Raw genomic sequence first — 13,850 nt, forward strand, 5'->3', positions numbered from 1 at the left:
GATCTTCAGATTCAGATGGATGAAGATGCTCGCCAGCACGAGGAACTCCGGGAACAGTACAACCTCCAGGAACGCCGTCTCAGCCTGACACAGACAGAGCTGGAAGAAATGCGCGCTGGGCTGGAGGGCAGCGAGCGCTCTCGCAAACTCCTGGAGCAGGAGCTGATAGAGATCACTGAGAGGCACAACGAAATCAATGTCCAGGTGAAAACAAATACCACACTCTTGATACAGGGTCCTTGTACTGTTTGCTCCGCTGCTGGCATTAAAATGCTGTCGTGCTTGATGAGACTGTACTGCGCTGTAACGAAAATGTTATGAAAGAATAAATAAAAATCCGATTGATTTTATTAGAGCCAAATATAGCCGCAAAACTCCCAGTGACTTCAGTGACAGCCTGAGTAAGTATTGCAGGATTCGACCCATAAAGAATTAAATATGATATTACTCCTTATGGGGAAAGTCCTATAGAATTTACGATGAACTCTACCAAGAGGGTTGTATGGATATTACACTAAGCATGGGATATTTGAAAATGCTCAGCGTTGGCCCAAGTCTATGATCCATTGACGCCAGTGGGGGCAGAGTTAGGACAATGCTGAGTGCTTTTGAAAATGCCCCTCTAAAAATCTATCGGGTGAAATGCTGGCTCCACTGAAGTCAATGTGAATTTTGCCATCGGCTTCACTGGTGTCAGGATTTTACCCCTAGAATTTAATGAAGAGTGAGATCCATTTGACTGAAATTTTAAACCATCCTACAGAATGCAAAGACAATGATGTCCTATAGGATTCTGTGCACTGGTTTCAAAATTCTAGAGATGGTTTATCATTATTTATTACATTCTCTAGGCCTTTTTCCATAAAGGATGGACTAAATGTGCAAAGGATTTCCAAAGAAGGGGAAGGTCTACAAGATAAACTGCTGGAAAGGACTAATAATAGAGAGAAGCATTTGCATACTGAGATGATCATGGGACTTTGTTCATCTAAACAGATGTAAATGCCACTTTTTATCAGAGACATAAAAAACATAACAAATACATTTACTTGTAACTGATGCTCAAAGGCTAAATCTTTGGCAGCTAAACTGCTGTATTTATGTCTCATAGTCTGCCTGATGCTTGCTTGTTATACAGAACTAATATTGCACGGTGCTTGCATTGTACTCTACAGCAGGGATAGTCAATTATTTTTTTGTCAAGGTCCAAATTTTTTGGTCAAGGTATAATCAAGGTTTAGACTCCAGAGAAAATAATACAAAATAACAGTAACAATAATAATAAAAAGATTTCAGGGAGCATTCAAAAGTGTCTGGTGGTCCGGATTTGGCCCGTGGTCTGCCTATTGACTACCCCTGCTCTACAGTATTGTGGTACATAGACTTGATGCTGTAGGTCTGAAGATCTTGAAAGTCTATACAATGCATTTGTTTGGTTATTTAGTAATGTTTCTAGGTATAATTGTCTTAGCAGTTGGGCTCCTTACAAAAAATCTTAAACTATACACATTGGCAAACATTGTGATTAGATGTAGATCAGATTTCCCATGAGGCAAAAGATACATGTAGGCTGTAAGATCTTTGCACAGCAATTCTGTGTGTGTGTGTGTGTGTGTGTGTGTGTGTGTGTGTGTGTGTGTGTGTGTGTGTGTGTGTGTGTGTGTGTGTGTGTGTGGAGTGCCTATAGACAAAAACGTCTGGATGCTACTGCAATATAACTTTGAAATAATAATACACACACATGCGCACAAATACAATGAAGCAGGATTAAAATCAAACCCTTTCGTAGACAAAGGGATATGACGCATGGAACAAGATTGGTTACCAAGGAAAATCTTTCCGATATAAAAGTAAAATAAACATACAGGGCCAAATGCATCCCTAGTGTCAAACCAGCAAAGTGCCAAGTCATCTGCTCAAAGACCAAGTTATAGCCCATAAAGCTAGGCTGGGTCACTGAGTCTTCCCTCCTCCCTTCAGAACCAAAGCCTGCTGGTGATAAAGCGCAAACTGGAGTCTGACCTTATGCGCATTACAAGTGAACATGAGGAGATGATCAGCGAGTTCCGAGCGGCCGATGAGCGAGCCAAGAAAGCCATGGCTGATGTAAGTTGCACCCGGCCCTCAGTGATGGTCCCTAGAAGCCTGGGGGTGGGGAGGTTGTATATTCTGCTCTTTCCTACACTGCTCAATTTTGAAGTGCATTGTTACTGATTAATCTTAGCACTTACGTAGCATTTCCCATTCGCAAAGGGCTGTGCACACATCAGCTCGTCTGCTCACCAATATGGCAAAAAAAGACTTGGAGAAATCCACTTCTGTTCTGTCCCCCCTGCTAGGGAAGGGATCTTCTGCACTACTGATGGCATCCTGGGGAGCTCCTCCATTTCCCCTTCTGTTTTGTCCCCGCTTTCCTCAAGGCTTAACATTGAAACTATCAGGCTTCCAACCAAAGACTGGACACCCTCCCCCGTAGCCAGTCAATGCCATTCATAATTGGCATGGAGAGCAGAAGAGTGGCCAATGTGGAGTACATTTCTCAGTTGGCACTTAACAATTGACACCTTAGAAATTCCATAGATAGCTGTAGAGTTAATGCTCAGTATTTCCTCCTGAAAAAAGGCTGAACATTCTGCCTTCTTTATGCTCTCAGCTATTGCTTGTTCATACAGCACCTTACCTAGACCCCGGGGCAAGAAACCCAGGCTGGACCCTGCTCCCAGAGGCTCCCTCCTGCTCCCAGCTCTGAACCTTGGCTGTCTTGTCAATTTCAGCTTGACAAGGCTGTCTGGCTTCTGGAGGGGAGTGGACATTGGGGGGAGAAGTCCTGGGTAGCTTCCTCCCGTTCCCAGTGGGGAACATGGAGTGGTGGGGGGCAGCCCGCCAGGAGCCTGTGGGGCAGCCAGGCTCACGACTCTCAGCTTCCACACTGCCCCTCTTAGGTTGGTGGAAACGCTCCTGAGGAGGACACGCACCACCAATCCAAGGAGGGTAGTCTGGAGATGCACCACTGCAGTAATTATTGCGGGGCCTGTAAGTCGACCTAATATAAGTTGACTTATGTGTCTAGTGTAGACATACCCTATGGTACGTTCTAATCTCTCTTCTTCCCAGGGGAGGATGGAAAGCATAAGCACTGGATTGTCTAAAGGCAGAAATTACTGTCTTAATAAGAGGGATGGGTAATATCTTATACTATACCCCTGTGATAGTAAGCAAGCGCAAATCTCCTGGCTTGAGGCCTGATCCAAAGCCCATTGAAGTCAATGGGAGCCTTTCCATTCGAGAGGCAAACTGTGATGCATAGAACAGACTTCTAGATCCTGCAAAAATTCCCCATATGGCCGCATATGGACATCAGGTCTAAATATCCTAGTTTCCAATGCTCAGTATAAATAGTCCGTGCTGACAAGCTGTTTCTTACCCTCCTCTTAGGCTTCCCGCATGGCAGAAGAGCTGCGTCAGGAGCAGGATCACTGCATGCACCTGGAAAAGATCAAAAAGAACTATGAAATCACAATAAAAGACCTGCAAGTCAAGATGGAAGAGGCTGAGCAGTTGGCCCTGAAAGGAGGAAAACGTACTATCATGAAACTTGAGACCCGGGTAAGAAAAACTGGATAGATCTACTCCAAAAAAGTCTTCCAACACCGCCGTCCAACCCTTCCCTGACCTGAGCTTTAGTACTCGGGAGAAATATTTGGAAAAAAAAAAAAAGGAATGTTTTTATTAAAGGGCCAGTGTATCCCAGATAGATTAAACTAAACTAAAGAGAGAAAATAATAGCAAAATATATTCTAGAGAAATTAAAATCCACCCAGGCCATACTCAGCCCACTGCAATGCAATGAAAGGTCAGTGCTGCTCCTCTGTGTCATATGCAATTTCTGGTTGGATCCTAAATGTCCTTGGCTATAACTCTAGGGCATATTCTCATTAGCCAAGCCATCTCTCTGTCGAGCATCCCATCGATGGGTCCTCCTGGCCCCAGTTCACACAAGGTCCTATTGGATCCAGTGATATGTCTCATTGGGATTCTTTTCATATTTATTGCAACTGAAATACCCCTGCATCAGTAAATAAAAACTTTCCAGATTCTTAGTGTGACTCCAGATCTCCATGTCCATCATGCTAAACACAATCAGTACTAACGTATCCTGCTGGGTTTTTACCTCCTTTTCAGATTAAGGAACTGGAAACGGAGCTAGATTCCGAACAGAAGCGTCACGTGGAGACGGTGAAAACTCTGCACAAGAATGAACGCCGCCTGAAAGAGCTGATCTTCCAAACAGACGAGGACCACAAAACCAACCAGCGCATGCAGGAGCTTGTGGAGAAGCTGCAGAACAAGCTGAAGATTTACAAGAGACAAATTGAGGAGGCCGTATGTAGCCCAGACTGTAACTCTCCCCTCTTGTGTGCACACACAATAATATCTACCACATAAATTGCATCTTCAAAAGAAACAGAACCTGAAATACGTGTTCATCAGTAGCATTAGCACCTCCAGTCATCAGGCTCCTGTTTTATGCTCCCTTTTCCTGCCATCATTGATAATACAAGCCCCAACGTACCTATAAAAAGACAGCCACCTAAAAACCCACCTGCCTTATCCTTTGCAAAAAATCAGATTAATGCACGTTGTCATCTCAACCTCTTGCAGTCTGTTGGCCGCCCTCACAAGTTCCCTCCAATATCTGGGGGGATGTGTGTGTAAAATGTATTTATTCCTGGTCCAACAGTTTACTATACACTTTGCCTGATTGGTTGTACTGAAGGAATACAGGTCAGAGCCGTTTTGTGCCGGCATGGTCTGATATAAAGACTTAAAAAAAATAAGCCAAATCTTCTCATGTCCGCAGGAGGAGCAGGCTAACCAGAGCATCGCAAAGTACAGAAAGACGGTGCACGAGCTGGATGATGCAGAGGAAAGGGCTGGAATGGCTGAATCGGCACTAAACAAATTGCGCACCAGGCACCGTGTCTCAGCGAGCAAGGGATTCACCTCTGTGGAGATCATCCAAGTGTCGAAGTCTTCTGCTTCCAAGTCCGCTTCGGGGGAATAGACACCTATGCTCTGAACCTGCAGCTGGTAGGGCTGCATGCCTGGCCTTTTTCAGACAGGGTACTGGGGTGGACTCGGAAACACGGGTTCAGTACTGACCCTGGGGGACTCACTGAATTCACTATGAATGGTGACGGGGCCATTCTGCATGGCTCTGCTGATGTGGGAAGAGGAATTGTGAAATTGAAGAGGACTGTGATGGTTATAGATGCTGTTACAGCCTTAGAATCATGCAGAAGTTCCACTGTTGCTCTTTAGCTCAGAGGCAGCGGGGTTTCTGTCCCCTCCACACCCCTCAAGTAAAAAGTATGCTCAAAACCGATATACCTGGCCCGGAGAGGTCAGGATTTAGCCCTATTAAAGGAAATCATTGGCCCGGTCTGAGCATCAGTAGGTTCCAGTGGGTGTTTACATGGATACTGTAGCATTTCTCACCTCTTCCCCTCCTCCTTAGGGAGGCTTTAAAAAATAAAGAAGTTGCTATTGCAATCCAATTTCAATGTCTCTTTCCTTCCAGGGTGACACACATCTTCCCAACAGCTGCCCATTGCAAGATTGCTACCCTAGTGATGAATTGAAAATAGCAGTCTAGAGCCATCAAGAAGACGCCTACAAAGGGAGAGAGAGATGGAAACAAAGAATGTACGTGTATCTCTGGGGGTAAAAGAATGATCTGTGTGTTCCCATCACTGGAGAGCTTGAAACCAGTACTTCCCCCGACTGGATTAAACCACAAAATCATATAGGTCTGGCTGTTATCAGTTGAAATGAGTCTGTTTTCATGTGGATTTTACATTTTCATGTCAAGGACGGAAGGTGTAAAGCATTTGGTTGATGTGGGCTGACTCTTGTAAATAATTCCTCACACTAATAGTCTTAATGCATAGTCTTAATAAAGCTTACTGCATGGGAAAGAAACTTGGAGATGCTGCTGGATTGTCTGTTTGTAGGATGACAGTTTGATTCACTGAGACCTCCTGTCCAAAAAAACATTTTTAAACTAAATTCAGCAGCACTGAACCACGTTGGCTAGTGTGCAAGTGTACTAGTTACCTTTACTGGATCAGAATTTCTCAGCTGTGTGTCACAGGTCCTCTAATCCTAACAGTTAAAAGCAGGTTCTCCTTTCACCCGGGGTTTTGGAGAGGAAGGATCTAAGTTCTATCCCTGCTATTGCTCTAAATTGCTGTGGTACACATCACACTGACACCTATGAAATCCTAGGCCATGGATTCTTTAAATCCCAATGTACGAGGACTCGCACAGCATTTCCTTTGCTCATTTAGCATAAGGGCTGTAGAGATTTTCCAGATCCTTTTGGTGATGAGGTCCCAGCCATGCACTGTTGGGGGCAGTTTTGTGACATCAACAAAAAGGCCCAGCCAATCAGAACATGGCTTTGGACCATCAGTGTCTCCAACCCAGACACTACTATGTACTGGCACACACTCTCCTGGGGTGAAAAAATACAGCATTGTGTGTCTGTATGATACAGGCCCTTGTGACAATGGGTTCAAGTGTGTGATGCTTGGGATCAGAGATTTGTGCAGCTAAGGGAGGCGGAAGCAAAGGTGGCTGAACACATGCTGACCCAGCTCCAGTAACAGCACGGTCGGGGACAGTGGCCGTTCCAAGAAACAGCTGGAGGATTTGTCAAGAACAGATCAATGCCAAACCAACCTGATTTCCTTCTTTGACAGGGTTACTGGCCTAGTGGACAAGGGGGAAGCTGTAGACATGATATATCTAGACTTTAGTAGGGCTTTTGACACAATCCCGTAAGACGTTGTCATAAGCAAACTAAGAAACTCTGGTCTAGATTAAATTACTGTAAGGTAGGTGCACAATTGATTTTAAAAACCCTATTCAAAGAGCAGTTATCAACGTGTTTCTGTTAAACAGGGAGGGTGTATTTAGTGGGGTCCGACGGGGGTCTGTTCTGGGTGTGGTACAAGTCAATACTTTCATTAATGACTTGGATAATGGATTGGGGAATATGCTTTTAAAATTTGCAGATGATGTCAAGCGGGGAGGGGTTGCAAACACTTTGGAGGACAGGATTACAATTCAAAACAAGCTTGACAAAATGGAGAATTGGTCTGAAATCAACAAGATCAAATTCACTAAAGGCAAGTGCAAAGTCCTTCACTTAGGAAGGAAAAATCAAATGCACAACTACAAAATGGGGAATTACTGACTCGGCAGTAGTACTGCTGAAAAGGATCTGGGAGTTATAGGGGATCACAAATTGAATTTGAGTCATCAGTGTGATGCTCTTGCAAAAAGGGAAAATAATATTCTTGGGTATAGTAACAGGAGCATTGTATGTAAGACTCGAGAAGTAATAGCTCCGCTCTACTTTGCACTGGAGTATTATATGGCCTCATCTGGAGTATAGAGTCCAGTTCTGGACACCCCACTTCAAGAAAGCTGTGAACAAATTGGAGAGAGTCCAGAGGACAGCAACAAAAACTGATAGAAGGTTTAGAAAATCTGACCTATGAGGAAACGTTAAAAAAGTGAGCGTATTTAGACTACAGGGGGGCGTCATAACAGTCTTCAAATATGCTAAGGCTTGTTGTAAAGAGGACAATGATTGATTGTTCTCTGTGTCCACTGATGGTAGGACAAGAAGTAATCGGCTTAATCTGCAGCAAGGGAGATTTAAGTTAGGTATGAGGAAAACCTCCTATCTAGCAGGGTAGTTAAGCACTGGAACCCTTGGAATCCCGGTCATTGGAGCTTTTTAAGAACAGGTTAGACAAACACCTGTCAGGGATGGTCTAGGCATTCTTAATCCCGCCTCAGGTAGAGGGATGGACTAGACGAGAGGTTCTCAAAGCCGGTCCGCCACTTGTTCAGGGAAAGCCCCTGGCGGGCCGGGCTGGTTTGTTTACCTGCCGCATCTGCAGGTTCGGCCGATCGCAGCTCCCACTGGCCGCGGTTCGCCGCTCCAGGCAAATGGGGGCTGTGGGAAGTGGCGCGGGCCGAGGGATGTGCTGGCCGCCCTTCCTGCAGCCCCCATTGGCCAGTGGGAGCTGCGATCAGCCTAACCTGTGGACGCGGCAGGTAAACAAATTGGCCCGGCCCGCCAGGGGCTTTCCCTGAACAAGCGGCGGACCGGCTTTGAGAACCACTGGACTAGATGACATCTTCAGATCCTTTCCAGCCCTACATTTCTACGAATCCCCAACTCTGGGCTTGTCAGCATTGCCCTTCAGCTGCAGGAGAAATCAGTTGAAACGAGGGAGGGTGAGGCCAGGGAGAACGATGCTGCAGCCTCTGAAGAAGCTGCTGCCAGAAACACCAAGCAGCAGCTTCGTTGTCTCAAAGGGAAATGGTGGTGGTGACTTGTGTACTGCTGCACCAAATCAACTGACATCCCTCAGCAGAGCCTGGGACAAACACTGCCACCTGCTGGCTCCTTCCTTCCCCATCCTCGCCCCACCAATCTGCCTCCCTCCCTCCCTCCCTCCTTCTTCAAAAATCAAACCAGTCAAGCCCCTCCAAAGTAGGGGGAGGGGGCAGTGGGAGCCCTGAGGTATGTGAGGTGCTCGGGAGGGACTCCGGGATTGGCCTGGAGTCTCCAGGAATTAAAGATTAATCTTTAATTAAAGATTATGTCATGTGATGAAATCTCCAGGAATACATCCCACCAAAACTGGCAACCCTAGGAAGCAGCGGGGCTCTCATGGCAGATATCTGGCACTTTACCAAATGGCTGAGGCCCTAAATCTGTTTCCAAAAGTGCTCATTTCAGGCCTGACCCTTGGACCTGAGCTTCCCAACTCCCACTGATTTCAGGGAAGACCTCATCTTGCAGGAGCTACCTGCAACTAACTCCCAAGGAAAAACTTGAACCAAAGACCACAGCTGAAACATGGCATTTACTTAAGGTTTTGATCAGGTTAAAAACAACTAAATCATGCCCCCTCCTTCCCCACCGTATGTCACAACCATTTCACACACAATCCACTTAAACACAGAAGATTAAAACACAGCACAGCAGTTGTTAAACTGGCCTGTCTTAACCAGCTATGGAAGCTGTCTAAGATGATGGCATAAATTGATCTTCATTTGTTAAGAATCGCAAATTTTGCAACTTCAGTACATCCAGAGTGGCTATTTGAGATCAATATAATGCCTTTGCTAAGTCAGATAGCTCTAGTATTGGTTATGAAAACTGATTTTGAAAAATTATTATAACCTAGGTGGATGCTGTACTGAAGTCTTAAGCAAGTGCATCTTGGAAAAAAATCCAGTACTTATTTTTCTCTCTTTTTTTTCCCTCCCCAAACATGTTGTGTTTCCTTCCCTGTGCCTGAAAGTGACACATTTTCAAATGTCGGAGCCTACCTTACACTTCTAAAATAGATACTTTCGCCCACAAATGCATTTGTGTTTAGTTACCCATTCTGAATCCAAAATTCATGTTGTGCACTTGCAGTTACCTGTTTGCACATGTCTGCGCATATTTTGCAGTTGTCTGCATTTTGAAACTATGTCCCGTCGTTTTTTTCTTAATACCTTAAGGCAAACTTCATCTATAGTTAAATCTCCCACTGTTGCTCTCACATTAGTGCAGTTCCACCACTGTTAGAGGAGTGTTAGTATAGATTGGTCACTGACCTTTTCACTACTAAATCTTCTACTCCAGCTCACAGCTGCTTGGGAGGATGTGATGGTGAAACTGCTGACAGCTTGTCTGCACTGGAACTTGCATAGCTACGCCAGTGATACAGCTGGAGCCGAAGTGGGAGATTCCTGAAAACCTTTATTGTAGACAAGGCCTTAGTATTTTTGCATTTAAAATCTCCGAGCTCCTGCAAAACACGGCTGCTCTGTAACATATCTGGCTCAACTGCTTTCACCCATCTGCCAGTGAAAATCATTTTGTCAATGTAATACTGTATTTAAATGCAATTTCAATCCTGTTATGTAATATTTAGTTGACCTAGTTACATATTTTTAATCTTTACAACTCAACTAGTTTTATAAGCAGACGAATAAGAACTCCAGTGACTGCATACTGCAAAGAGTCACTCTAATCTTCCCGTATCAGAGGGGTAGCCGTGTTAGTCTGAATCTGTAAAAAGCAACAGAGGGTCCTAATCTTCCCATCAGATTTGTCTTTTCTGTACTATAAGTTGCCAGCTTTACAAGTGCTGCCTTTTATAAATATGGTGGTTACCTAGAGGATAGAGCACTAGATGGGGCCTCTGGAGAGCTGAGTTCTACTCTTGTTCTGCCACTGGCCTGCTAGATGAACTTGGGCAAATCACTTCACCTCTTTGTGCCTCAGTTTCCCCACCTGTACAATACCTATACCTATCTCATAGAGCTGGAAGGTCATTGAGTCCAGCCCCCTGCCTTCACTAGCAGGACCAAGTACTGATTTTGCCCCAGATCCCTAAGTAGCCCCCTCAAGGATTGAACTCACAATTTAGCAGGCCAATGCTCAAACCACTGAGCTATCCCACCCCCCATATGTGTAACAATAGAAGTAACTATGACATTCCAGTTTGATTTATAACATGACTCCCTGGCTTTTTCATCAGTAGAGCTCAAAGCACTTGACAAAGGAGGTCAGAATTCCCAGCCAGCTGCTGGATCAGCCAGATCCTGCTTAACTGACAAGCGCTGCCACAAACCACAGCTCCAAGCACTTCAGTGACTAGCTCTGCACAGAACCACTAACCAACCGCAGTACGCATGTGTAACTTTCCCCTCTAGGACGATCACTGCGCATGTACAGCTCTCCCCTTCAAGCTGGCGACACTGCGCATGCTCCATCCTATCGCCCCCCGCCATTGTGTAAGAAGAACTCTCGCCTCAACACGCTTCAGAGCTACGCGCAGGCGCAGACTGAGGAGCAGCTCCCGGCCCGTGCGCAGGCGTAGGGGCAGGAACTCAGCCCGCCCCAATTCTGTGCGCAGGCGCAGTGAGAGGAGCGGCTCCCGGCCCGTGCGCAGACTCCGAGGCTGTTTCCTGGATCGCTTGTCAGTGCCGGGCCCCGCCGGCCGCTCCCTCTCCCGCCGCCCGGAGCGGAGTCGCGTTGACTGACCAGAGTCCGCGAGTCCCGCTCCGCTGCCTCCCCTCCCCCCCAGGTAAGTGCCGGGTCCGCGGCCAGGCTCATCCCGCGTCCGCCTGCGGACCCCGGGCCCTTCATCCCCCCCCTCGGGGTGGGCTCGGCCCTTCCTGGGCCCCTCCCCTCAGCGGGTGGGGGGCACCTGGGCCCCGCCCCCTTCCCTCACGCCGGGGGGCGGCAACCCCTCCCCCCATTCTCCGTGCGGCGGGGGGTGTCCGGCTGTTCCTCAAACCTGAGGAGGGGGCGGTGAGAGCAGCCCCTCCCCCACCGCTGACCTGTGCCCGCGTCCCCGCCTGGGGCTGGTCCCTCCTTCCCAATGGCGGGCGGGGCTAGCCCGCCGCCTCCTCCCCACCCCACACATCGGGGGCGAGGGGTTCCAGGTCTCCGGCCACCTGTGCCGAGCGCAGCGGCCCGCCAGAGCCCAGCTCGCTCAGAGCCCCCCCCGGCCAGCCCGTGCTCCGGTAGTGACAGCCTGGGGCAGGGGCACAGCCCGTCGGAAACAGCGCCTCTGTTTATAACGCGGACTGCAGCCTGGCTCGGTAGCCCCGCGAGAGAGCAGTCCGGACCGATTTGGAGGGGCTGACTAGCAGCAGGAGGCAGTGAACTGCAGACACTTTCCTTCCAGATGATTTATGTGATCTGAAAGGAGATCGATGGGGGTTAGGAAAGTCTCTCTCTTTTTAGCGCTCTATCTGGATTGGGAGGCAGTGTTCCTGCTATGTGTGTGTTGGGGATAGCCCTGTAACATATGTAACCTGTCCTGGTTAGGGAATGACAGCAGCCTAACACCCTTTCCTCACCCCATTATCACACTCCCCTCCCCACCACCCCTGAAAAAGGAAGCTGGTACTGTACAAAAAGATAAAAATCCCATCTTGATTCTGGAAAGCAAGGATTATTACTTTGCAGTTGTAAATTAATTAGATACATTAGGCCAAGTACCTAGATAAAAAGGTTAACTGGGGTAATATATTTCCTGTGGGGGATTCTCAGATTGGGTTGACAGGGACGGTTGAAGATATTGGTGGTTGAGAACTGCACTGAATACCACCTATCAGTAATATCAAAGGGCAATGGATTAGTGTCTTTATCCTGCAATGAGCTGTTTGGTGATTAGGAAGAGTATGACTAAAAATTGTATTGAGGTTTTTTTTGACTCTGTTAAAAAGGAAGGTTAGGAAAAGGATAGTGTAGTTATCACATGTGTGGGGGAGAGGTATTCATTTTTGAGAATATCTGTCTGCAGCATTGCTCTGTAGTGGTTAGTTGGTCCTCCAAAACAGAATACTGTCACTTTATACAGGTGAAGGGAGATCTACTGTCCGTCTTATGAATACGATTATTGCACAAGAGAAACACAGAAACTACTGTGATTCATTTGGAAAGAATGAATGATACCTTCTATCTAGATTAACTGAATGGGCATTTTAGGTTAATACTGGATATGGAGGAATCTTTCTAAGTTTAACTAGGGATGTTTTCATGTACGAGCATCTATTTTTGATACCAGCTTGCTGTTTAGTCTGAAGCTTAAAAGTAAAATCTGTGGACTAGATGTTATAAAGACAGGAATATGTCCCCAACATGTAGCGCATGTGTGGGAAAGTAGCAGGATTGTGTTAGAAACCGTGTTTTGAAATAACTATATGCTTTGGTTTTGGAAAATTTTCTACATTTTATTTCTGAAAGAGAGTAGAAAGGGCTGAGCCATCCTTGTTGGTGAAACAGCTCTTCAATTTTTCCTGTATATGGAAATTTACTGCCACTGACTGTTGGCGTGCACTAAAACAAGAAGATGATAAAAAGAAGTTGCAAACCTTTTGCTTAGATTAACAAATGGAATCTCAAATCATGGCTGTCCCAGGTCAGAGATAACTCAAACCCCTTTTAATTAAGGAAACGATGATGACATAACACTTTGGTAGGACTGGATAAAACCTCTCCAATAATAGTTACCCATATTTTGGTAAATCAAAGGAATTAGAAGAACAAGCAATGAGGTGTTAGTTTAAAATTATATCACCTTGACCTTAGTTAAAAGTTTAAATACTGTTTTTCTCAAAATGCACTTTCAGAAGTAGTACACTGATATATAATTGTATTTGTTTCCCTAAGTGTAAGGTAACGACGTGGAGGCAGTACTTAAGTTTTAAAAAAAAGTCTCCAAAAATATTTGTGGTGTTGGAATGCTGTATCATTTGTTAAACTACTGTGATTCCATTTGCTAAATTCAGTAAGGAGTTGCTCATCTTCCATTCACTCCTGAGTTTCTGTTGGGTTCTGTTCATTTCCTGTTTGCATCTGAATTCCTACCTTGCCTTGCAATCTCCACCCTCTGCTAACATGGCCATACTTGGGTATGTTGTAATTTCAGATTATAATGGGTGTGAGTGTTTTAGAATGACATCACTATGGGATTTTTTTTTTCCTTTTAGATGCATGTAGGAAAAAAGCTTTCTCCTGGACTATTATAAATTGATCCTTGGATATGAAATTTAGTAGGAATATGTGTGGGAATTGGCAAATACAAATTATATGTATTGAGCTGTATGTAGTTTGACTACAGGTGCTTTTAAACTGCTGCAGTGTTATCTTCCACCCATTTATGCTGCAGCGTCTTTATACTTTTGACAGCTGTGCATGTGGAATGTATAAAGTCTCAGATTGTACTGTATTATACAGTTGTGTGGTTACTCAC

General features: G+C 45.7%; 2 protein-coding genes and 1 long non-coding RNA gene across 4 annotated transcripts in view; 2 read left to right on the top strand and 1 right to left on the bottom strand.

Moving 5' to 3' along the window:
• The window catches only part of LOC101940344 (myosin-16), a 52,385-nt gene extending 46,403 nt beyond the window's left edge, over positions 1-5,982 (top strand). The window contains exons 39-44 of the mRNA XM_065559000.1: positions 1-204; positions 1,981-2,106; positions 3,436-3,606; positions 4,183-4,383; positions 4,862-5,091; positions 5,582-5,982. Coding sequence (XP_065415072.1) covers positions 1-204; positions 1,981-2,106; positions 3,436-3,606; positions 4,183-4,383; positions 4,862-5,065 — 906 coding nt within the window. The 3' untranslated portion in view covers positions 5,066-5,091; positions 5,582-5,982. The remainder of the gene's footprint in view (positions 205-1,980; positions 2,107-3,435; positions 3,607-4,182; positions 4,384-4,861; positions 5,092-5,581) is intronic.
• On the bottom strand, positions 163-10,886 carry LOC112059055 (uncharacterized). Its single transcript, XR_010590870.1, has 4 exons — positions 9,694-10,886; positions 4,172-4,350; positions 3,425-3,486; positions 163-301 (listed from the first exon to the last, which is right to left on the bottom strand). It is a non-coding gene; the product is annotated as an uncharacterized LOC112059055 (long non-coding RNA).
• The window catches only part of ARPC1A (actin related protein 2/3 complex subunit 1A), a 20,201-nt gene continuing 17,229 nt past the window's right edge, over positions 10,879-13,850 (top strand). The window contains exon 1 of one of the 2 annotated variants that reach the window (XM_008164723.4): positions 10,879-11,171. The gene's annotated coding sequence lies outside the window, so the exon portion shown is untranslated. Of the gene's footprint in view, positions 11,172-13,391; positions 13,510-13,850 lie in introns of those variants that run through there. The other variant, XM_065559002.1, reaches the window with a different exon arrangement.

Source organism: Chrysemys picta, chromosome 10 (genome assembly GCF_011386835.1).
Source record: "Chrysemys picta bellii isolate R12L10 chromosome 10, ASM1138683v2, whole genome shotgun sequence".
NCBI lineage: Eukaryota > Metazoa > Chordata > Testudines > Emydidae > Chrysemys > Chrysemys picta.